The following is a 25,763-nucleotide window of genomic DNA, read 5'->3' on the forward strand; positions in this document are numbered from 1 at the left end:
GTGAGTGGGTGGGGGTAGCCATGTCAAACGAGGAGTAAGAAAGCATGCAATACAATGTCTAAAATGCATGGTTGCTTGGACAGCTTAGGCAATGGGCTTAGTTTGTGTAAACATCCATCCACTCCAAATATTAGAAATGGAAGCTTAAGGTTTTACCACAAAAAAAGGGGGGGGTCATTTATCCCCCATTTTCAAGTCATTTCCATTTTCAAATTTACAGGCCTAAATCTTGTGCCATATGCATCTTTGTGCACCAAAGCCTTATGAAAAAAATCTAGCATGGAACGGATGAACACTTAACTGATAAAGCTGTTAAATTGTGCGTAACTAACCAGCTTTGCTTGACAGCATGTGAGCTTAGTGTAGACAACTATAGAGAAGTGTTGTGTAAAGAGTGCAGTGATTAGGATTTATAGGCAATAAGTGGTCAACATTCTGAGACATTAAAATGCCATAACTGACATCATCCATTTGCATTTGCTAATGGTGTTCAGTATAAAAGGTGAAGGTCTTCTGATCCATCGCTGCCATCTTGTGGAAGGGCACAAAATCATAGGAGATCAGCCCAATTTAACGTGAACATTTATTGAATTATAAACTTACAAAATTATATGGAAATGACAAAAATCCCAGCTCAAAAATGCAGGACACCACATCAGTTGGAATGGACAGTAAAAACATCCTGTAAAATACAAGACAAGCATGAAAGTGAATCTCTTCTTACAGTGTACCCCCCCCCCCATGTAATTTCATCCGAGGCATGTATTCAAGGATTTTGTTTACCGTTTCTAGGTCTTTAATAATGACCATGCCTTTCTCCGAAACTTCAAAGTCACTCTCCGTGTTGTTGTGAGAGCCGTATTCCTCAGTGTCAGATTCCACAGGACTAGGCTGGAAAAAAATGGCAAAGAGGGAGATTGCCTTCAAGAAAATAATCAAAATCCATGCGGTGAACAAAGTTGCTGTAACACTGATGTTTGCTGGTGGCCAGTGAATATTACAGAGGTGATCCGATGTGCATCACTGAACAGATTTTTAAACCTTCGGTTACCACTGTAACTGCATGAGCATAGCCCTAGCGGTACATCAGTAAATCAACTTTAGCCTCAAGTCTCCTAAAGCAGATCAGGGACGGGGGGAAGAAACTACAGGGATTCAGACTGCCACCTTTGACAACAATCTTTAGAGGAAGAAAAAAAAAGTTTTTGGAGTACTGGACAAGTGACATAACTTTATGAGGCATTAGCCTTTTGATTAGTAAATTTTTTTAAAAAAAGTTTTAAAAAAAAACGAGTAATCTGTTTACTAACCTCATAGTCTGGGTCCTCTTCAGAGTCTTCAGATACAGCCAGCTCCTGAGTGAGGATCTCCAACACAGTCTGCTGCTCCTCTTCTTCCTCATCCAAGTCATCCTGCTTCCTCTTACTACCCTTCCCATAAGGTTTGGTAGGAGAGACTCTCACTTCTGTTGACAAAATCCTGTTATAATCTCCTAGAAATGTATTTCAAACATTGATAGCTTGCTTTGGCATCCACGCCTCCAGATGATTTAATGAACAGTCATCGAATACAGACAGCACTATAAAGGATAGAAACTCATGATCTGGAGAGTAAAACTTTTACAATGATTTAAGACACTTGGAAAACTCTTAAGTCTAGGGGTTGTATCCAACCATTCAGTGGTATGGGGTCTACATGACACTTAAAAGCACGTGTCATTATGCAAAAAAAAGGTATATCCATCATCTTACCTTTTCATTTCCTGCGCAAACCTAATGTTATATATTTAGCCAAACCATTATGGCATTCAAGCATACTTTGGAAACCAGGTTCAAGGTCAGGAATACCTTCTTTTTTATATACACGTTTTAGCCAATTTTCTACAGTCGTGGATATTCTACACTGCAAATTATATAGTAATGGTTTAGATTTGTTTCGTGCATTTTTCCTTCCATACATCTACTAGTTAACGTTTATTTCAATGCAGTGAAAGTCAACTTACCGCATCACAGTGAAAACGCAGCCGCCGCCCCCCCAACTTATTGTTGCGGGATAACCTGCACTTTCAACTGCATTGATTTGGGGGGAAAATCCCAGGAAAAGGTCTTTAGAAAAGCAAAAACTAAAACATGGCCATGGACTCATGCTGACATGAACTGTCAGCCGAAGAAACATTAAGTTTGACTTCGAGCTAAGGAATAAGGGGCGATCTGGTTTAACTTCCCCAGTCTAAAAACAATCCAAAGCTATGGCATCCTTTTGAAAAAAATAGTCAGGGGTAGGGCTTTGCGATATGACAATATATATCGTGTGACGATAGAAAACGTCTATCGTTTCGCATTAAGCTCTATAGTTTATTTTGTTGTGTCGTAAGTCACACTCTTCATGGCAATATTTTTTGTCATTTGGACGACCCTTTCCGCTCTCTGCACAGTATGGATGCAGGCAGGAAATTTGCATGAAGGCAATACAAACAAACATGGAGGACAGTGAATGAAGGACTCCAACCAGCCAGGGCAAAATGAGGAGCTTGTACCTGAAAGAGGGCCTACATCCACCTTATGGATGTGGTTTGGGTATGAAAAGTCTTGACACAGACCAGAAAAACGTACTTCGCAAAATATGCCGCACGCCGGTCCCTACAACAGACTCAAACACCACTAGCCTCTTTTACCACCTACACAAGAATCATGTCAAACAGTACAGAGAGTCTACAGATGAGAGCCGCAAAAGCAGTCGAGTGCTCAGAACAAACCCCAGACTCGGATGTTGCAAGAGGCTTTTGCCTGCGGCACACCATATGTCAAAGAATCACGAAGATGGAAGGAGATAACGACTGCCGTTGCAGCTATAGTTGAAATGTGTTTTCTATTTACCTTTCTATATTTTATACATTAATATTTTATATTTTCATACATGCTTAATTGAAAATTTGCGCAAAGGTTTTAAAAGGAGAAAAATAATCAAATATGATTAAGTACCTTTTATTTGTCGAGTATATAATTCAAAATGTAATAAGAAATAGGCCTTTCCATGTGGTCATTTTACATAAACTATTTATTCACTGGCTTTACAGAAAATGTGCTATATCGTGATATATATCGTTATCGTGATGTGAATGACCTATATCGTGATACGAGATCAGAATACTTTATCCATCCCCGAGGGGCATTTGGGTTCTACTGCAGACGCTCTAGTGAGAAAAAACAAACAAACAAGATAAGAAAACAGAAACAAATAGAAACAAGAAAAACAGAGATTTTGATCATATCGCACAGCCCTAGTCGGGGTTAGTGTTTAACATACTGGATTTGCAGTTAATGACGAACCATATATAAAACTTAAAAGCAACATGGCACTTTGAACCGGGCGCCTCTTTACCTGGGGACAGCGAGCACCCGATGCTGCTCGAGACCGGGTAGCCCAGCGCGGCCTGCACGCGATTAGGGAGCACGACCAGCAGGACGCGCGTGAACCGGCTCAGACGCTTCCGGCCCGATAGGCTCACACGCGCCGGAGTGGAGCAGCTCCTCTGAAAGGGGACGCCGAGCAGCCACCGCACCCCGTGGTATGCCCGTACCTGTTACCGTCACATTTACCAGTTTACAAACAAAAAAACACGACAAAGAAAAGTACAAGTTAAATTATTCGGACAAATAAAACATGGGCCGCAATTTGCTTTATCCAACAACAACAACAAAAAGAAACACGCTAGCGTTAGCATACCATGATGCTGATGGGCCAGAGCCGCTTGAGGAGGCGTAGCACGGTGTAAAACAAGCCATCGCTCTTTACAGTTTTGCCCTAGAAATAAACAAGTTAAATGTTAGCGTATACTACCAAAAAACAAGCCGAGTGATCACTAATGTCAGCGAAAAGACGCAGCTAGCGATCCAGTATGCGACACTATGCGGGTTCGTTGGCGTCGCTATTAGCATGACGTGACGTTATGCTCGGCGTATCCACCAGGCTAACGTCCATGGCCGCCTTCCCATTCAAGATCCCCGCTCACCGAGATGTAGAAATACGCCAAAGGAAAGTGTAAACTCAGTGTTACCTCAGCACCCTCGACCTGCTCTTCCTCTGTCTGCTCAACAATGCAGGCGCTATCCCCGGGGGCCATCTTGACGCAGGCTCAGTGTGAGGGCGGAACAGACCAAAACAAATTAGTCTATAGCAGCGAGCTGAACTATGGGTAAATTGTAGCTCGACGTCGCGGCGCTGTAGCCAATCGTTGCAGACAACTGCACGCCGTACAATAAGGCCGACCAATCAGCAAGCCCTGCCAATTAACTTGACAGGCATTGTAGAGCTTTACGTTGCCTGGTCCATTTTCAGTTTTTAAACCACTGATAGAGAACTAGTGGATTTTAAAGCTGAAATCCGTGGTTTTCCTGTTCTGGCCTCCACAGAACTACAAACAAGCAGACACTGTCGCTTTTGTGCTGTCAGCTCATCAGTAAGCAGTTCCCACCAATGAAAAAATGCCATCCTCTGACCAGTGCTAACACAGGCAATTTAATGTATTACAAAGTACATCAAACTATAAGAAAACACTGTTCTACTGTAATATTGATTGTAGAATTGGTAGATTACCAGTCCAAACAAAACATCGCCACATTGTCATCACGTTTCAGTCTGCCTGATAAGGAACTGCTGTACCAAATTTCAACAGCAGTATATGATATGAAATCTATGGGTGTATGGAGAGTGTCTACAACCTTGGTAAAGATGCCAATTAATATTGTGTAACCCGTCTCCATGGTCCAGATGGATAAAATTGCCATCTATTAATGGAGAAACATCCCAGATTTCAGCTTTAGAAGGTTAGTAAAACTATTGTTTTTACTTTTTTTTTTTACTGAAAAGATGTTGGTATGGAGTGGGGTGGTAAAACCCATTGCCCTGATGATAAATTCAACAAAAACCAAGTCGCATCACGTGACCCCTTTGAGGGAGAAAATATGTCTTTTCTTGCATCTGGGGAAAATGCATGTCCCCCAACACCAATAGTGGTGGCAGTGGTGTTCTACTACAGCACCAACACCTTCACCCCCCCCCAACACCACCATTACTATCCTCTTGAACTACACCCATTTTTTTCCTTTTTCAAAATTGTGAGTGGGCAGAGATAGACTAAAATTAGTGCTTACATAAAAATTAGTGCTTACATATCTTTAAAAACATATGGACACTAATTTTTCATACCAGTTTTGATGCTTCTGCCTTGAAGAGGTGTCATTCATTTTTCTGTGGTGTTGTGCAAATAGCCAGCAAAGACGTAATGTCGTAATCCTTTGCAACACTGCCCACTTAAAAAGAGTTAAATATTTCTTTGAATGAACTCAAGGCTATGTTGCAGATGTATCCACACAACTGTCTGAGCGGTAGCGAGACCGAAGTGCTTTTTAGCATATGAAGAGGTTTAAATGAGGTGGCCCTCAATGTGCTCCAGTGATTAAGGAGAGCCCTAATTGGTAGGCACTTCCGCTGCTGAGCTTCGTCACACATACGCACATCTCAGTCCTTCGAGTGGGGAATAAAAGGGCATGGGGAGTAGAAAATTATAAAAGGCATTTACTATCATCCCTCTCACCAGTCTACAGCCCAGCCTTCACTTGGAGAAAGAGGAAAGCACCCACAATGGAAAAGAACACGGCTGTCACACGAACAATCAGCGTTGGAGCTGTTTGTAATAGGACAAAAAATGCTCATTCAACTGATTTCTTCACAGGACGGCGCCACAGTAGTGCAGGGATATGTGCACTCTTGTGGGCAACAAGTGGAGCCAAGTCTCTCGGGGATTCTTTTGGATCAGAGTTCCACATGAGTCGGGACAACATTTTTACAAATATCCTGACCCCTGACACCATCCCTCAGTTCACCATACCAAGTTTGTCGGTCCAGGCTGGCTTGAGATCATCAGAGACTGTAAAGGGCAGAGAGAAAGAGGAAGAGGATGCTGAGGCAGATGAAGGTCTAGGAGGTCCTGGACCAAAGCTGGCACTGTCTTTATCTGTTTCACTGTCCAGCTCCACACACTCATCATCCAAATCATCCACAGTCTTGAGCTCATCTCCACCAGATCGCAAAGCTCAGAGGAGTATCTCTGACCCCTTCACCAAGAGGAGGTCTTCCCTTCTCAGAGAATGTTCCTTCCCGGCTCCAAACGCAGAAGCACAGCACTGCCTGGATCCTGCCAGCAAAGCCGCCCTCTCCCTGCCACACCTCACCAAAGTCACCACCTCATATGGCTTTGTTACTTTGAGCCAGAGCCCCCAGATGGCCAGCGAGGAGGCCTTGCTCTGCCAAGCCAGGGTGCGGCGCTTAAACAAGGAACAGGATGCTGCATGCTTTCAAAGCAAAGCCCTACTGATGAGGACACAGGCCATCAATGTCCACAGCAATTCCTTTCACCAGTCAGCAGTGAAGCAGACAGTGTCCAAAGATTTAACAAACTCACAAGCTGAGGACAGAAGATTATCGAAGGGGGAGGTGCAAACCTCTTCCCCCTTCTCCTCTAAACCCAAGCAATCCATCAGCAGCAAGCCCAAATGCAGGCTCAGCGAGCTTATAAGAAAACACTTTGCCTTCCACCATTAAGAATGAAATAGAGCTCAATACAGCTCAACTTGGTTTTATTATGCACTGCCAGTTGTACCATTTCTGTATAAAATATGATGTACCGCAGTTCTGTAACGTCAGTGTGATGCATTATCAGTCTCTGCCAAATCAGAAAATAAAACTGAGAGAATGCTGTGATACATTATCCTTGGATGTTTATTTTTGGTGTTTCTACCTTGTATCACACACTATTGTTATTCAGGACAGTGTTTATATGACTCATCTGTTTGGAGTCCATTTCAAATAGTTTATTTTGCAGGTAAAGGTAAACTCAGAGCGGCATGGTGGCGCAGTGATTAGTGCGGTCACCTCACAGCAAGAAGGTCCTGGGTTCAAGACCCGGGGTAGTCCAACCTTGGTGGGTCATCCCAGGCCATCCTCTGTGTGGAGTTTGCATGTTGTCTGCGTGGGTTTCCTCTGGGGACTCCGGTTTCCTCCCACAGTCCAAAGACATGTAGGTCAGGTGAATTGGCCGTGTGTGTGTGTGTGTGTGTGTGTGTGTGTGTGTGTGTGTGTGTGTGTGTGTGTGTGTGTGTGTGTGTGTGTGTGTGTGTGTGTGTGTGTGTGTATGCGCATTGGCCCTGTGATGGCTTGGCGGCCTGTCCTGGGTGTCTCCCCGCCTGCCATCCAGTGAGTGCTGGAATAGGCTCTAGCATCCCCGCGGCCCTGAGAGCAGGATAAGCAGTTCAGATAATGGATGGATGGATGATTCTCTGAAAATTATTTTTAAAAATCATACACACTCTGTTTGTTATTTGCATTCACCCTGATGTGAATTTACTCCCTTGTGAATTGCTACAGGTACACAAAAGAATAAACTTAACTCCACCAAAACTTAAACTGCATCCATGCAAATAAGTAAATACTTGTTTGCGGGGGGACAGGGTCACTTTAAAGATGTATTGAATGTGCTGGGTCCTAGACATTTATTCCTTTCGCCACTTGTAAGAAGGTTAATGAATCCCTCCGCCTGTGTCATTTCAAGGATCGGAAATGTAAGTCCGCTTTTACACCCTCCATTCCCACTCAGCGCATCTTAGACTGAACATATATAGACACCGCGCTGTTAAGTGTTGCCGTGGTGAATGTGGCTACTAAAGTGGTTGGAAAGGATCACAGATCTCTTGACTCGTTTGCATATGAGGCGAGGACGGCAGAGGCCCCTCATGAAACCAGGCTCGCGGTGAAGCTCCTCATCGTCCCACTCTCTCCAATTTAGACGGACGCTATTATGCAGCAGAGTGCTCCTGCCCACGAGGAGCGGGAGGAAAACACAGTGAGTCATCACAGGGCTTTAAAATAGATGAGGCAGTGTAATCCCGGGGTAAGATCAATCACCCCATTGTGTTGAAACACCGCCGGCTAGTAATGCATTTCTGTTGATACACATTTGATCCGCATTAAACTACACAACAGGATTTGATTACTTTATCCTGCCATGATATTCAATCGGTCATTTCAAAGAGTTGGTGGGGGGCACACCTAATTAGAATAATGTCAACATAAAAAAAAAGAAAAATCTGGCCTCAGAGTCAGCGAAGTCAATCCTAGTGGGTCAGAGTCGACCTCCTGAAGGGTTTGTGATCCAGACGGATCAGACTTTGTTTTTCAGATGTAGTTGATGAGATGGCTAAGTAAGACACGCATTCCTCTGTAAGTGGGCGGCACGGTGTCGCAGTGGTTAGTGCGGTCACCACACAGCAAGGAGGTCCTGGGTTCAAGCCCTGGGGTAGTCCAACCTTGGTGGGTCATCCCGGGCCGTCCTCTGTGTGGAGTTTGCATGTTGTCTGCGTGGGTTTCCTCTGGGGACTCCGGTTTCCTCCCACAGTCCAAAGACATGTAAGTCAGATGAAGTAGCCATACTAAATTGTCCCTAGGTATGAATGTGTGTGTATGTGTGTGTGTGTGTGTGTGTGTGTGTGTGTGTGTGTGTGTGTGTGTGTGTGTGTGTGTGTGTGTGTGTGTGTGTGTCGGCCTGTGATGGCCTGGCGGCCTGTCCAGGGTGTCTCCCCACCTGCCGCCCAGTAACCGCTGGAACAGGCTCCAGCATCCCCACAACCCTGAGAGCAGGATAAGTGGTTCAGATAATGGATGGATGGATGGATGGATTCCTCTGTAAGTATACTAGAAAGGATCATTTCGACGTCACATTGGAGGAAGGTCTAATAGCTGTTCTTGTAAGTTTCCTTACAGAGGGAGAAAACAGAGAAGCAGACTGTAAGTTCGAGGACTCGTAAACTGGATTTTCCCCCAGTGACATTTTCTGTGCTGCGATCCCATCCCACTTTATTTGGCAGCCTGTATGAGAAGTACACAGGGGATTTACTGAGGTGATTGGCTTTTCTTAAAAAAAACAAGCAAAGTCGTATTTTGTGCACATGACACTGAAAGCTGAAGAGCTGCGTAGTCACCCTGGGCCGCTGTGTCGTTTCCTTTCCATTCTCCATGACGAGCAAGATGCTCCTCAGCTTCCAACTGGACTGTTTTGGATATTATGCGGAGATTTGTCAATTCAGTGACAAGATTTTTCTGCGCATAATTGCCATGTATTTCAATTAAATTATGCTATGATGAATACATAGCTGCATATTGGTGGGGGGGGGGGGCAGACTGAGAAACAATGGCCCTCCGCCATCAGGATGTGTGACTCATTCTGAGACAGGGTACTTGAGGAGAAACACCCTCAGCCTCCAGAGCACACACTTGCACCACAGTCAATATGAGAACGTGTCATCCGCCTATCTGTGTAAAACATCTACATTTTGATTATTCTTTTGACATTTTCCAGACTTGGTCAATACAGGAGGCTCTCTGCAGTTACTGCGATGGCAAGCGATTTGATAAAAGCTAGCGATAAACACATTAGGTGTATTGTAAAAGATACAGCTGCTGGATAGATAGATACGTGAGGCTTAAAAGATAGACATGTATCTTTTTCTACCGGAAGTTAAAGGCCTGCTATATATGTTTCAGACAGGGGTGTTGGTAGGCCAACTTCACTAGATTTTATTTGAGTAGAAATATAAGAGTCCCTCATATTAGTTAAAAGATAATTTGCTGCTTTTGACAGGAAACCGTTCAGGCTATGTGCGTGTTACAAAAGTCCGCCCCAAAATGAACTGATCACCTTTGACAGTGTAGCACTTGGAAATAATTTGATGCATTTTATTCTCAGCCCAAGGTTTACAGATGACTACCTTTTTAATGTTATCAACAAAGCTCATTTTAGTTACTTTGATTTACTCCGAAATGTCTCTGTTTCCCTTTAAAATGGCCAGTTTTGGGGCATCCGGGTAGCGTAGCAGTCTATTCCGTTGCCTACCAACACAGAAATCGCCGGTTCGAATCCCCGTGTTACCTCCAGTTTGGTCAGGTGTCCCTACAGACACAATTGGCCGTGTCTGCGGATGGGAAGCCAGATGTGGGTGTGTCCTGGTCACTGCACTAGCACCTCCTCTGTTCGGCTGGGGCGCTTTTTCGGGGAGGAGGGGGAACTGGGGGGTATACTGTGATCCTCCCACACGCTATGTCCCCCTGGTGAAACTCCTCACTGTCAGGTGAAAAGAAGCAGCTGGCAACTCCACATGTATCGGAGGAGACATATGGTAGTCTGCAGCCCACCCGGATCGGCAGAGGGGGTGGAGCAGAGACCCGGACAGCTCGGAAGAGTGGGGTAATTGGTTGGGTGCAACTGGGGAGAAAAAAAGGGGGGGGGAATAAATGCAATGGCCAGTTTTCATTGGGCTCATCCCTTTACACGTAAAAATACTGTAACAATCAGGAATGAGTAGACTTGCTAAGCGATTGGCTAACAGGTCGGACTCTTTAGTCGACTGGTTAAGGTAGTTGCCTGGACCTGGGCTCGTGTCCCAGCTGCAGCAGTTGCAAATTCAGGGGGCAGCCGGGAAGCGAACCCGGGTCGCCTGCGCCACGGGCGACTGTGCTAACCAGTGGGGTCCGACCCATTAGCCAAGGGCTAGCAGGTCTAGACATCCGTGGTCATTACAATACAACTGAATTTAGGGTGTCCAGGTGGCGTGGCGGTCTATTCCGTTGCCTACCAACACAGGGATCGCCGGTTCAAATCCCCGTGTTACCTCCGGCTTGGTCGGGCATCCCTACATACACAATTGGCCGTGTCTGCGGATGGGAAGCCGGATGTGGGTGTGTGTCCTGGTCGCTGCACTAGCGCCTCCTCTGGTCAGTTGGGGCACCTGTTCGGGGGGAGGGGGAACTGGGGGGAATAGCGTGATCCTCCCATGCGCTACGTCTTCCTGGTGAAACTCCTCACTGTCAGGTGAAAAGAAGTGGCTGGCGACTCCACATGTATCAGAGGAGACATGTGGTAGTCTGCAGCCCTCCCTGGATCGGCAGAGGGGGTGGGGCAGTGACCGGGACGGCTTGGAAGAGTGGGGTAATTGGCTAAGTACAACTGGGGAGAAAAAGGGAGAAAAAAACCCCAACTAAATTGTTGAAGCAATCTGTGCAGGGTGATGAGTTTGGATATATGTGGCTATATGCCCCCTGTGATGGCCTGGCAGCCTGTCCAGGGTGTATCCTCGCCTGCTGCCCAATGACTGCTGGGATAGGCTCCAGTATCCCCATGACCCTGGGAGCAGGATAAGCGGTTTTGGATAATGGACGGATGGATGGATGAATTTGTCGAATGTGAATTCATTAAAAAAAGTCCCCACTGTTGTCAACTCATATCGATACTGAGGCAGCAAGATTCGGGTTGGAGGAGTGAGTGAGCAAAACCATCTGTTAAGCACAACGCCCTGCTTCAACCCTGTGTCAAGAGCATCCAGATTTACTTTCAGCAAAACCAGTGGCCGATTTGCAGAGACATTTCAAGGGAGGTGGTGAGGTCTGCTGGGAATAACCGTCCTTGTGGTGGGTGTCAAATTTAACCACAAGCATCTTTTAAACCGTATCCTGTTTGTGTATTCGCCACCGTGAAAGATTTCCTAACACCAAGCATATTTCAAATCTATTAGTGAGCCTGGAAAATAACACGTCTCTGGATTGCACATCCTTATTATGTATAGCATTTAAATATCAATAGTAGATTTCTTTATACATAATAACGTCCCTTGATGCCATTAACCCAAAGAGGATAGAAGAGGGGGACTAGCAGTTTTGCAAAGGGTTGTTTTCTGTCGATTTGTTGAACCAGGGCGATGGCATCCTCATGCATGCCCCTTCAAATTGGCCTCTGAACGAAATACACAATCTCATCCACTTTCAGGAAGACATCCAGCTCTGTAATTGTACCCTGAAGTATTACATCAGCCTTAACAAAAACACAAGACTTTAAAAATATAGTTGGTATTTTTCAGCTGTTTCCATCAGGTGTATTCAGTATGCTATGCAAGTTTCTTTTGTGACTGACTTTGTGCACTGGACATGTTTACATGCATCAATTTAAGCTCTCCAACAAGATTGTTGTTATGTTTCCCGTTTGGAGTTGTATGTTGGGCTCATGCATTTGATAAAAGAAACTTGGATTATGAACCCTTCCCCTCTCCGAGGAAAAACAGTCAAAACCAACATAGTTTTAAATACAAAAACCAAGACCACAGAAAGGGATGACTGATGTGAAGAATAAAATTGCATAGAATAAAGTTACATCCTTCAGACAAAGTATTCAAGCTGATGCCGAGAAAGCACTGAGCAAGCAAGAGCTGCTGTAGCTGAAGATAAAAAAGAAAACGAGAGCTCTAGTTAAAGTGAGTAAAGTGTTTCTTCTCCATTTTGTAGCATTGAGGTTAAGTGTAGAGAGAACAACTCCCATCAAACACCACTTTTCCGGTGCCAACCTCAGACTACAGAAGATCAGAGCAAAGATAACAGCAACAGACTCACACAAAAACTTCCTCAGAAAGAAAGACAACTAGACAGAGGAGTGGAAAACAAAAAGGAGAGGAAGCCAGGGAGAGAACTTTCTCTGTCTTTTGCAGAAGAAGAAAAAAGCAGCTTGGTATTTAGTGGTTATCTTGCAGAGACACTTAGTTACCTGCAGACAGAGAGAGGCAGCCGTGGGCTTTGCAGGAACTGGCGACTCTGGCTGTGCATTGTGGATTCGCAGCACCCTTATGGAGTCTGGTGCTGCCAGCAGAGCGGAGGGACAAACAGGGCCGCCGGTGCTGCCTGTCAAACAGCGCAGGTAAGACCAACAACCAATACTTGTCTCCCTCCTGAGCTCTTTTTCTCTACCCGCAGTTCAGATTCACCATCCATGACACAGGAGCTCTGACAACACACTACAGGTCTTGCTGCTGCACTCTTTATTTTTGCTCGTGATCTGGTTGGTCTTGAAATTTCAGCCCTGTTGCACTGATAACTGTTTTGGATAAATGCATCAGCTTAATGCCTCAAACTTGGAATATATAAATATGTAAAGACTCTGCAACACCGAGATGACAGCTCTCATCACATCCACGTTGCCTTAATTGTAATGCCGGCTTAAGTGAGCACAGGAAACAGATATGTCAACTCTCTGGTACTGTACATTACTCTGTTACTCAACTTAAGCTTTGTTTATCTATTTGGTTGGTGTACTGTCATCTTTCAGTAGTGTTTCACGTGGGTACCAAGTGGGTCATGACTGAAAAGAGAGATAGAGAACTAGTATAACATGATACCTGATTGCAGCAGGATTTTGTCCATTTTGCTTTTCTTTTTTTTTTGCACAAGTTTTTTACAGTATTGCAACCACTGGAAATCCCTGTAATATCAGTCTTCGTGTTTTTCATGTTGCCAGTGGAATTGGAAATTTAGATGGTCCAATGGTTTTTGTAATTGCAGTCTCAAAAATACACTGAGCACCAGTTGGAATATTATCTTTTTCTAATTAATTCAAAGCCTGCATTGCAGAAGTAGCATAAGATGACCGAGTTGAATTTTGACAGTAACGAGAATTTGCTTAGTCTGTTATAAATGTACAACAACACTGAACTGATATGTTGTGATGCGATGTGTGTGTGTGTGTGTGTGTGTGTGTGTGTGTGTGTGTGTGTGTGTGTGTGTGTGTGTGTGTGTGTGTGTGTGTGTGTGTAAACAGGAATCAGTACTCCAGAAGCTCCAGCTCCAGTGTGGACCTGGAGTCTTATGCTGGTTTGTGCAGCCCTCTCGAACCCCAGGAACAGAACTTCACAGACACTGATGTGTTTTCTGAAGCCACTGACTGTTATGCAACCCAGTGCCCCATTCACCAGCGCTATGGTATATTGTAAAAAAAACAAAAAAACAAAAACAAACAAACATTTCAACACTGGTAAATTGAAATTCAAAGTGAGGCAAAACCAGCCCGTGTAGGCTTTCTGCTCATGTAACATAGTGCAATAAACAGGCCAGCTGAGATGGGGATCCTCTCCTTAAGCATTCAATAGGTCACTACAGTGGTGTAAAAAAGAAAATTAATGAATTAAATATAAATCCATGCACCTTTCTGCGTCGCATCACTTCCTACAACCATGTGACACCCTTAACTCTAAAAAAGCAAACGTCATGTAAAGGGAGGGGCACTTAATTTAGTATGTGTTCCTTTCTCTTCCTCTTTCTCTTCACCGAGTCCTTCGTTTCCTCTTTCTCATGAGAACTGAAAGGGAGGAAATAACACCTGAAACCAAACACTTAACATTTAGGAGCCACAAAGCTCATGTGTGTTTGCCTCAAGGCCAGTGAAAATGCCACTTGTGGAAAAGAACATTCATCATTGCTTTGCTGTAATGTTGTGAAAGTGTGAACTTCGATGCGATCACACTTCCTTTTTTCTAGATACGCTCCCACCAAAACCTGAACCAGGAGGTTACTATTGTTTTGTGTTGCAGTTGGTCAAGTCAACATGACTGTTGTCTAATTCTGAAATTCCCCTACTGTGTTACCTAGACACTTCCCATCGCCACCAGGAGAGGTTTTTCTCAGACAGCACACCGCCACCTGTCCCTAAGAAGAGGATAGCTCGTACCCTGTCCCTCCCTGGCGTCTACATATCTCCACCTTCACCCCTGTCCCCCATGTCTCCCCTTTTTCCACTGCCCCTCCATAACCATCCATATAACTTTGACAACCCTCTCTACATGCTGGCACCCATTGTAGACACTCATCCCAAAGGCGAGCAAGAAGAGGTTGAGCCAGTCAAAAAAACTCTGGTCCCCTCACTGTCCATGTCCCAATTGTCTTTTGATACACCTGATGAACATCTTCCATGCCTCTTTAGCAGTATCACTGACCAGGGCGTTGTTTCCCAAGGAATTCAGCATCGCCACCTACTGTTTCTTAGAAGTATCGCACAGAATGTAGACGCTGAGATTCTGCTGCAAGGACAGGACGAAGGGAAGCTTGTTGGCTTGTATCGACCCCAGGATTTTCTTCTGTGTGAAGGTGGCGGGCCTATTCAGATAGGAGATGCCCTTTACTATAAGCTGCACAGCCCAAAGTTCCCAGGGAAGGTACTTGGTGCAAGGGTAAGGCTACAGCTCTTTCTGTCATTACCTTTCTTTGCATAGTTTAAACATGCATGTACTATAAACATGTAACGTCTTTTCTGCCACCAGGTTTCCCACGCATCCTGGAAAAGCTGTACATTTCTAGAAGAGTTTTCCAGTCATGGAAAACCCCTGGAAAAATGCTAAAATTGATCAGCTTTCCTGAAATATTATTGGGGTCATGGGGAATTGTAAAGTTATGTTATAAAGTTGCATTTTGTCCAGATAGCATGTTTTCAGCATGATTTGTAGCTGAGATTGTCAATTTTTATCTATATTTTTAGCAGTTGAAATGTCATGTTGGTGCCTGAAGTTAGGGCGGTTTGTTCAGTCACCAGCTGAAAGTTACACAGTCCATTTGGAGACTGTTGAGGCTTCCACTGATAGTTGATACAGAAAAATATGACCTGTGAACAACACTTGTCATGTATATCTTAGACAAAGGCGCTGAAACGTGTCCTGGAAAATGACTTCCTAAAGAGCGGTAATCCTGATGTTTGAATACTACATAATGTATTGTCATTCCATAATGTTTTCTGCTACAGGACACTCACTAGCATTTTGCACTGGAAATTTTAGTCAAAATAAAGGATTATACCGCTTGCAACCAGAAAACTGTTAAGGAGAGGAACACATTCTGTCCTCAGTAGAGGAAACTGTGACCTGAATGTGTCATATTTTCAAAATACCACAAGCACTTCCTCCAAACTGTCACCAGGTGCTTTTAAATAATCCAGCTGTCACGGCAAGGACAGAAAACTACGGGGGCCCCTTAAGGAACCCGCATAAAAAAGTTTAAAGAAAAGGAAATGGAAAAAAGTGGAGTGAAGAGCAAAAAGCGTTATGAAAGAAAAAAACTGCCGCGTTGAAAATTAAACTACAGATGGGGGGGGGGGAATGCCGTAGTTTTTCCGCAACGATTAGCCAAGTTAGCTAACGCGATTGTCAGTCCTAGAAGGACGGAGGAAGATCTTTTGGAGTTCCTCCAAACGAGGAAAATCCCAGATGATGACAAATTTAGTCTGAAAAGGGACAAGGCAAGCGAAATTAATTTGCTCAAATATTTACCCCTGTGATGATCTGGCGGCCCGTCCAGGGTGTCTCCCCACCTGCTGCCCAATGACTGCAGGCTCAGCATCCCTGCGACCCTGCGTGGATACGCAGTTTGGATAATGGATGGATGGATTTACCTACCTAGCGTTATATGGCATGTTTGCTGTGAGTATTGTTAGCTAACCTAGTGTAACCGGTTATTTTCTTGCCCGGTGCGGGATTCGATACGGAGTGTACTGCACCACAAGGCGATGTCACTAACCGCTCGACTAAGGTAGTTTACAGTCGTCACCCTCCCCGGAAGCGCGCCCTCGCGCTTTGTTATTCCCGCGCTCCGAAGAGACTTCTGAGGATCTGCACACTTCCGGATCCCACCGCTGCCACCAATGTAACCGGTTATTTTCTTGCCCGGTGCGGGATTCGACACGACGTGTCCTGCACCACAAGGCGACATCACTAACCGCTCGACTAAAGGGTCAGACCCGTTAGCTAGGGGCTAACGTGTCTTATTAGTAGTTTATACTAGCTACTCAGGTAGTTGACGTGAGCCACTACTCGCTATTCAACATTGCACAGACAACCCCACAACAGTACCATTTACTTAATTCTATGTAAGTCACAGAAAGTTGAATCAGCTCATCTAGACACAACGTTTATTGAGAAACGTTTCTTTAGACCCTGTTTACACTTGGTTTTAACATGCGTTTTGGGTGATCGGATCACAAGAGGACAGCGAGACACATCGCCGTTCACACCTGTGTCTAACATGCGTCTCCAAATGCGTCCTGCTGACCACTTGTGATCAGATTTCGTCACCCCGAAGAAGAAGGAGAAGAAGAAGAAGAAGAAGAAGATTTCCTGTTACGTCCTTGTCGGGGACGCATCAGGACGCATTAGCGTTTACACTGCAAAAGATATGTGGTCAAATGCGTCCCAGACCACCTCAGCAGGTGGTTTGAGCAACCGCTTCACAAAACGTTTTGGTGGTCATTTACACTTGTATTTAGCGCTGTTCACTTGTGATCCGATCGCAAAAAACGCATTTTAAAACCAAGTGTAAACGGGGTCTGATAAGTGGCCTCTCAGTCTCGACTGACTGCAGACAGCACCACCCTTACAAACAAAACATTTGCATGACGACCGAAACCAACGATCGGTTTCATATGCAAATTACCGTGACCATTAACTAGAGTTTCAAAGGCCATGTGTGTAATGATCTGTGCCCTCTGGCTATGTTAACTTATAACATTAATAAAGCAAGGACGACTTCTCTCGTGCTGGGTGTTTATTCACCGACCGGATTCCGACTGACTTTGTTACGTACATCACGTGACTTTGTTGTGGCGCTACGGAAAGCCGTAAGGGACATTAGCAAATCAAATATTACTAGCAAATATTACATCTCCCTTTTTCTGAAAAGTGCTGCTTTCTCTGCAGAGATACAGACCACGTTGAGCACGTTTATAAGCGAATACAATCTTAATAAGAAAGAATATGAAAGTGGAACTCTTATATAACTGGACTGCAACAAAGTAGTGTAAAACATTTCCTTCACTGTCTAAATGTGACACCGTAATAACATTTCATCTTTTTTTTTCATTTCATTACTGGTAACTGCAAACAGCAGGTAGGTACACAAGGTAAGTGAACGCTGTAAATATTTCTTTTCAAAACATAGCAGGTATAGTACAGGTTGGTGTAAAATTCTCTTTTTTTAACATTCATAAGTCAAGGATTTGTCTTGGTTTGATCGTGCGACCTGACCTCGTGGTGTAACCAGGCTGTGTGTCTGGTTGTCGCTGATTGTTCGTGTCTGGAGGTTCAGCATGCTCTTGCTGATGGGCTTGTGTGTTGTTGTTAGCGCTGGTAACAGTCTGCTGTGAAGTGTGTGTGTGCGTAGTGTGAGTGTTCACTCTGCTTTGTCGCAGGTGTTGACGGTTGCGTTGGTAGATCTGACCTTCTTTGGTTTGGATGTGGTAGCTCCTGTCTGTGTTCGCTGGTCTTTCCACAGTTGCAGGTCTCCAGGATCCATCCTCCTGCCGGAAGCGGATTGGTGTGCCTGCGGGCAGGTGGGGCAGAGGTTTGGCTGTTCGGTTGTAGTATGCCTGCTGGCGCTGTTGACATACCTCTCTCCTTTTGTGAACATCCTCCTGACTGGCGATCTGTGGCTGCAGGTGTTTTGCTGTTGATGGGAGAATGGACCGCAGCCTCCGACTCATCAGTAGCTGTGCCGGTGATTTCAGGTTGTCCACCGGTGTGTTGCGATACTCCAGCAAGCTCATGTAGGGGTCTTTGTTCTCAGCTTTGGCTTTGTCCAGGATGCGTTTGGCCGTCTGGACAGTCTTCTCGGAGAGGCCGTTGCTCTGTGGGTAGTGGGGGCTTGTGGTGGTGTGTGAGAAACCCCATGTCTGTGAGAAGTTGCGGAACTCACCAGAGCTGTAGCACGGACCGTTGTCGCTGATGATAGTCTCGGGGATTCCGTGTCGAGCCATTGCTGCTTTCAGCTTCATGATGACGGCAGATGAGGTGCAGTTGTAAAGTCTCTCTAGCTCGAAGAATCTGGAGTAGTAGTCCACAGTGACTATGAAGTCCTGTGAGTTCCATGTGAATAGGTCTGTGCCTATCACTTGCCACGGCCGCTCGGGTATGGCGTGTGACATCATTGGTTCCTTTGCATTTGCGCTGCGCCGTTCTTGGCATATGCTGCAGTCTGCTACCGCATCCTCGATCTGTTTCCCCATGCCAGGCCAGAACAGTAAGTCTCTTGCTCGGCATTTGCTTTTTTCCACGCCAAGGTGGCTGGCATGGATGCGCTGTATCATGTCCTTGCGAAGCTTTTGGGGGACAATGATTCTCTCACCTTTGAACAGGATACCGTCCATTTCTGAGATTTCTGCTCTGTGGTTCCAGTATTCCTGGATGCTGGGCGGGCACTTTTTCTTTGTGTCTGGCCAGCCAGTGAGTGTGGCTCGTCTGAGTGCGGTGAGCTGTGGATCTTGCGCTGTTTCCTGCTTGATTTCTGTGAGTCTTGTGTCGCTCACAGGGATGTTGCTGAGGACTGTGTGCACTTGGGCCTCCATCCCTTCCTGTAGGTCACTGTCGTGGTGTTCTATTGACTTGCGTGACAGTGTGTCGGCCACCGGTATGTCCTTACCGGGGCGGTGGATGATTTGGATGTCGTATTTTTGGAGCGCCAGGATCATCCGTTGCAGCCGGGGTGGTGCTGCTGCCAGTGGCTTTTTTAGTATTGCCTCCAGAGGCTTGTGGTCTGACTCCACAATCACTTTTCGTCCATACATGTACTCGTGGAACCTCTTGCAGCCGAAGACCACAGCGTAGAGCTCCTTCTCTATCTGTGCGTAGTTTTCTTCAGTGCTGTTGAGTGACTTGGACGCATAGGCAATTGGTTTGCCATCTTGGAGCATGACAGCCCCAAGGCCACTTTTGGATGCATCCACTTGGAGTCGCAGCTCTTTCTGCGGGTCGAAATATGAGAGTACTGGACCTGGGTGCTGTGTAATGAGATTCTTCATCTCTTGGAACGCCTTGTCGTGGACTGCATCCCACACAAACTCACTGTCCTGTTTCAGAAGCTGTCTGAGGGGTGAGTTTATCTGTGAGAGGTGTGGAGCAAATCTGGCGAGGTAGTTGATCATGCCGAGGACTGTCTCCAGCTCTGCTTTGTTCTGTGGGGGTTGCATGTCCTTGACCGCCTTCACCTTGTGTGGGTCTGGTTTGATGCCTTCGTGTGAGAGCGTGTGGCCGAAGTAGCTTACCTCGGACACGCATATGTGACACTTGTCGGGGTTGAGCCTCACCCCTCGCTCCCTTGTGCGCTTCAGCATCGCTCTGAGACGCTGGTCATGTTCCTCTTTAGTCTTGCCGAACACTAGTATATCGTCCACTATGGCCGTCACACCGTCCAATCCTTCATATGTTTCATCCACGCGTCTCTGGAACTCGTCTTGAGCGGACACGATTCCGAATGGCAGTCTGAGGAAACGATACCTGCCAAACACTGTGTTAAATGTCGTCAACATTGAGGATTCAGTGCTCAGTTTGATGGCCCAATAGCCTGACCGCGCGTCTAACACGCTAAAGTACTCAGCTCCAGCAAGCTTTGTGGTGGCGTCCTCCAGCGTGGGGAGGGGGTAGTGAGGTCGTTGTATCACTTTGTTAAGAGCTCTGGGGTCTAAACACACTCTAAGTTTGCCTGTCTTTGGCTTCTCAACAATGACGAGTGCGTTCACCCATTCTGTGGGTTCTGTTACCTTACAGATTATGCCGCCTTTCTCCATGCTGTCAAGCTCGTCCCTCAGTTTGCTGCGTAGGGCGATGGGGATTCTGCGTGGCGGGCAGACGACCGGCGTTGCATCTGGTGTGACGCGGAAGGTGCACTCGCCTGGGAACTCTCCTATTCCTTGGAAAACATCTGCATACTCATCCATTATGCTCTGTGATGTGACATTGTTTTCCTCGCTCACAGCCATCACTATTTTTACCAAGTTTAGGTCACGGCATGTTTTCATTGCCATGACTGGTGGGGCGTTTGTGTCAATGACGTAAAAGTCCAGCATAATTGCATTGTCTCTGTACTTACATTTGAGTTTGCATGTGCCTTTCACGCTCAGCGCGCCTCCTCCATATTCAGTGAGTCTGTGTATTGCTGGTTTCAGTGTCACATTTTTGAACAGCGCCTGGAACAGGTTGGTGGGAATAGTATTGGCCTGTGCCCCAGTGTCTAGTTTAAACTTTACCTTCTGTGGAGGTGTGCCAATTCCAACCTCTACGTAAGCCTGCTCGTTGCTTTTTCCGTTGTTCTCTATTGAGATGCAGTCTATGTACAGCTCTGTCTGTTCTCCCACAGCGGTGCTCTCCACTGTAATGTTGTCGAAGTACAGTTCTTCCTGCTCTCTGTCAGTGGTGTACTCTTCTGGGTTCTCTCCGACGGCATGTACTGTGCCGCGGTAGTACTTTGTCTGTCCCTGGGAGCTAGACTTGCATACTTTAGCAAAATGATTGAGCTTCTTGCATTTAATGCATTGTTTACCCTTAGCTGGGCAAGTGGCTTTAGCGCCGTGTAGCCCTCCACAATAGCTACACGCCCTAGCGGCGGTGCTAACGTTACCCTCCCTTTGTCTGAAGTTAGCGTTAGCTGCTTTGGGTGCGTTCGGTTTGTAAGTCTTTCTGCCTATTGCGTGCACCGTTTCATGTGTGCTGCCCTGGCCCATAGACTTTAGCTGTTGCTTTGCTAGCTCGTGTGAGCGGGCTACATCTATGGCCTTTTCTAGCGTTAGCTCAGCTCCCTGGCTAAGTAGCTTTTCTCTCACTCTGGGTGAGTTGGTGGCAAACACGATGCGGTCCCTGACCATCTCGTCGGCATTTGGGTAGCCACAGTCTTTGACTAGGAGCTTTAGCTCAGTTACAAATCGTTCGAAGGATTCACTCTCTCCCTGCATCTTTTCATGAAATTTATATCTGGCATAAATCGGGTTTGCTTTGGGGGTGATGTACTCAGTGTACTTATCGTAGTACGTTTCTAGCTTCTTGGCTTGTTCTCCGCTGAGTGTCCAAGTGTTGTGCACATCGCGCCCTTTTTCCCCTATCCAGAGCAGGAGGTAGCTGCATTTCTCCTCTTCATTCTTCCCGCGCAGGGGGCCCGTGAACATTAGCTCCGTTGTTTGTCGAAATCGTCTCCATGCTTCAGGTAAGTTCGCCGATTCCCAGTCCATCCGTGGAGCTGGAACGCCGTACGAATCCATATTGGGTATTTAAACTCCGCTACTCTGACACCATGTAATGATCTGTGCCCTCTGGCTATGTTAACTTATAACATTAATAAAGCAAGGACGACTTCTCTCGTGCTGGGTGTTTATTCACCGACCGGATTCCGACTGACTTTGTTACGTACATCACGTGACTTTGTTGTGGCGCTACGGAAAGCCGTAAGGGACATTAGCAAATCAAATATTACTAGCAAATATTACAATGTGCACTATTCACGGAGGATTTGGGAATGTTTGCAATCACAGCATTGTAAAATGTTTCATATGCAAATTTTGCATATGAAACCGATCATTGGTTTCAGTCGTTATGCCACTATATCATTTATAAGGGTGGGGATACCTACAGTCAGTCAGCTGCGACTGAAGAGGTGTCCAGATGAACTGATTCAACTCTGTGATTTCTTACCTGGATTATTGAGCATGCATAAAGACATTCTATGTAAGATATATCCGTGTGTCATGAAAAACGGAATCAGGGAAAACCCTCAACACCCCCGTGATTAGGAGTCAAACAGCCGAGTGTGTGGCAACAACAGTGGAAGAGAGCCTCAAAAGGAGTGCCTTTGGAAAGTGTCGACTGTTAGTCTAAAGATAGGTGAAGTGGAGACAACCTTTCTCTGGGACACAGGCTCGAATGTGACTGCCATCACTGAGTCTCACTTCCAAAAGTCAAAGTATCTTTATTGTCCCTTGCAGGGAAGTTAGTTTGCCAAGTTTGAAATTAGTTTTCCGTAAACATTTTGAGGGGCGAGAGGCGATGTCAACCAATTGGATTGAACTCACAGCAGCAAACGGACTTGACATCCCTATTGATTTCAAAACTAAGCTTCCTCAGAAGCATGCCATTGTTCCGACAGCCCATTATTCCGAAACCCCAATAGTCCGATTGTCCCACTGGACCGAAATGCCATTTGTCCGGACAGCCCATTATCCCGAAAATAAACGCCCAATGCTCCGAAAAATATAAACTCTCCTAAGGGCAGGGTCACATAAGCTGACAGGTCACGGATTTTGCCATAACACCGGCAGCTACAATGCACTATTTCGGCCATCCCCCCCAGATGCTACTCCAAATTTTAACCACACCAAACGCACGTCAAAAATTAACCGTCTCCAGTAGAATGCTTAATCGTAACTGTAGTGCATTTGACAACCACATCATATATTACAGTAACCATATCTAATTTATGTTTAAATTTAACCGCATCGATCTGACTGCCGTATCCTGTCTGAAACAGCGTATTCTAAAAGCACGATGGTCACATAATATGAGGGATCAGGGATTTCGGTAAAACACCTGCCCTGTCGAGTGTCGTTGCGAATCATTGTTCGTTGATATTTCTGGCCAGTAGGAGGCGGGGAAATTTAGCAGAGATAACAGCGACAAACACAGCTCGGTAATCCGCCATTGTTAATGTTGTCGTACTCACGCATGGCTATTTGACTTAAAACGTAATACGCATGTGCGAAGTTGAGCAGTGACGTCACCGTTTTCCCAGTTTACACGGCGGCGCTGGGGTTGCGTTTTCAGATTTCACTCTGGAACCCGGTTTCAAAAGTTTGCGTTTTCAAGCCCCCAAAACGCAGTTGTCGTGTTAACGAACGCAGCAGTGCTTTACCGTTTTATTTTGAAAACGTCGCCGTGTACATGGTCCTGTGACACTCCTTGAAGATAAGAGATGAGAACCAAGCGCACATGTTCTTCCCTCACACGGACGCCATGTTCCCTACCGGGTGTACGTGCAGCGGTGGCTGTGAAGGTGTCCGGAGTACTGCTGTTGGTCTCGAATGAAGTCGACTAGGTCCGCCAGACTTGATATAGTATATTTCCCGTCGAGACAATCCTCTAGTACGAAGCAACCTCTTAATATGTCTTTCACTTCCGTGAAAACCATGTCTAGAGCCTAAAAATGACTTTGTGTTTGAGGCCAAGCCCTTGATCTCGATTATGGGAGAAAAGTTTAAAAAAAAATATATATATATATAAGCAAAACATTTCCACTTCGTTGGGGTTTTTTTCAGCCGGCAGATTTTTTTAACCCCACTTTTTTCTATGCAGGTGCCTTAAGGGGCTCCGTAGAAAACACCCATGAATGATTTAAATCAAAGAGAAACTGAATTATGAGACTCAAAAAACATTTTATGAGTGTGAATATTTTCCCTCTCTCTCTGTCCAGGTGCACAGATGGACAGACTCAGCCCCCCTAGCTGACAGCACCCCCCAGCCATCACACGTCAATCTCCAGGGGGTCATTGTCCTTTTTCCACCCGACAGCTCCCCTAAGAGTGAAACCAGCCCATCACAAATACAAGATCCCACGGTAGTCTCACTACCTTCACAGTCAGCCTGCACTGCTGTAAAACCATCATCTGGAGGTAATACCAAGGCGGGTAAAAGCCAGTCTGATTTTATGAACGCTAATTTTCCCAGTGTACTGTCTTTGCTCCAGAGAGGATACTCGGTGAGTGTCGAAAGAGATCTGCCACAAGTCACCCTGCAAGACTTTATTCAGGACAGGTGGTCACGGCCAACCTCTGAGGCCTTGCTGTATGAAAGACGGTTGTGTATTCTGTTTCTGCAGTTGATGAAGGGATTTCAACATCTATGCAACAGCAGGGCCGCTGGTTTTGAGCTCAGACCTCAGGATATCTTTCTAGTGTGGCCTACAGGGGAGAGAAGAGAAATTGAGGTGATAACGACGATAAAAGACCAGGATGCATCTGATAAAGAAGAAACCTGGAACGGTATGAAGATGAGTAAAACAGAAAAAAGCAACAAAGCGAAGGAAGAAATTGAGCAGAAAGAGTGGGAAACAGAGGGGGTCCAGATGCTGTGGAGAACATGGGGTTCCCCCCGTGTGGTGTTAGCCCATCAGCCACTGCATCAGTCTGTTTCTCACACTCTGTCCTCCATCCACACCCGCATTGGAGCCTTGCTTCAATACTGTCTCCATCCTCCAGGAAGCAACCCCTCTCCCTCCCAGCACTTAACGTCGAACTGTTTCGACTCACGGTATAAAAGGGGATTACTCAATCTTGCTGCTTGGCTGCAGGATGAGACCAGCGGGCTGCAGATGGCGGAGACTGTAGCGTTCCTTCAGGCCCTACTCTGGGGTCCTCACACCCAACTCTTCAAGCTAGATCACATCGGCTCCAAGACCAACATTGTGAATAACTGGCTGTCAATCAAGCGTGCTCTGCTGGTGATGAAGCTGGCAGAGACAGGGTTGGTCCAGGATCAGCATGTTCCTGATTGGGAGGACTGCCTTTGTCTGCAATACCTATCTTTTTGTGAATGCCAGAGAGTGATATGGGCAACTGAAAGGCTATGTATTGCTCTCAATGATGGCTGAGTCTGCAACCATTTTTTTTTAGCTATGAGTATTTCCATCTACAACTAAATGCCAGTCTTAAGTTACCCTGACACCAGTGGGAGTTTTGCTCAAATTGAATTCAAGGGGACACGTCCCTTTCAATGACCTTTGCCGGAAAATGTGGAAATGACTAAAAGTCCATCTCACATCATGTCAGCAGTTTCCAAAGTTGTACCATCCAATCAATAAATGGACAATTTTACCCATAACGTTACAATCCTGTGGATTTCCACATAACAAATGTCCTCTGAAATTTTGTCACTAGTATATTTAATATTTAAGACAATAGCACAAAATCCAAATTATGAACCGTTTAGTAACCGCTAATTTTTAAGTTACCGTCTTGTAGGACTTTATGAAAAATTATATGGCTGACTGGCGGCCTGTCCAGGGTGTCTCCCTGCCTGCTGCCCTACGACTGCTGGGATAGGCTCCAA

The 25,763-nt window shown here is 45.7% G+C and overlaps 1 protein-coding gene across 1 annotated transcript; it reads right to left on the minus strand.

Annotated features, from left to right (window-relative positions):
- Nucleotides 1–577: 577 nt before the first annotated feature.
- org (oogenesis-related gene) lies at nucleotides 578–12,734 on the minus strand. The gene is made up of 6 exons (XM_056277969.1): nucleotides 12,641–12,734; nucleotides 3,727–3,804; nucleotides 3,382–3,580; nucleotides 1,311–1,465; nucleotides 784–891; nucleotides 578–682 (listed from the first exon to the last, which is right to left on the minus strand). Exons 2-6 carry the CDS (start codon nucleotides 3,727–3,729, stop codon nucleotides 656–658), a joined length of 492 nt encoding a protein of 163 aa, XP_056133944.1. The 5' UTR covers nucleotides 3,730–3,804; nucleotides 12,641–12,734; the 3' UTR covers nucleotides 578–655.
- Nucleotides 12,735–25,763: the final 13,029 nt, after the last annotated feature.

The sequence above is a fragment of the Lampris incognitus genome, chromosome 3 (genome assembly GCF_029633865.1).
Source record: "Lampris incognitus isolate fLamInc1 chromosome 3, fLamInc1.hap2, whole genome shotgun sequence".
Classification (NCBI taxonomy): domain Eukaryota; kingdom Metazoa; phylum Chordata; class Actinopteri; order Lampriformes; family Lampridae; genus Lampris; species Lampris incognitus.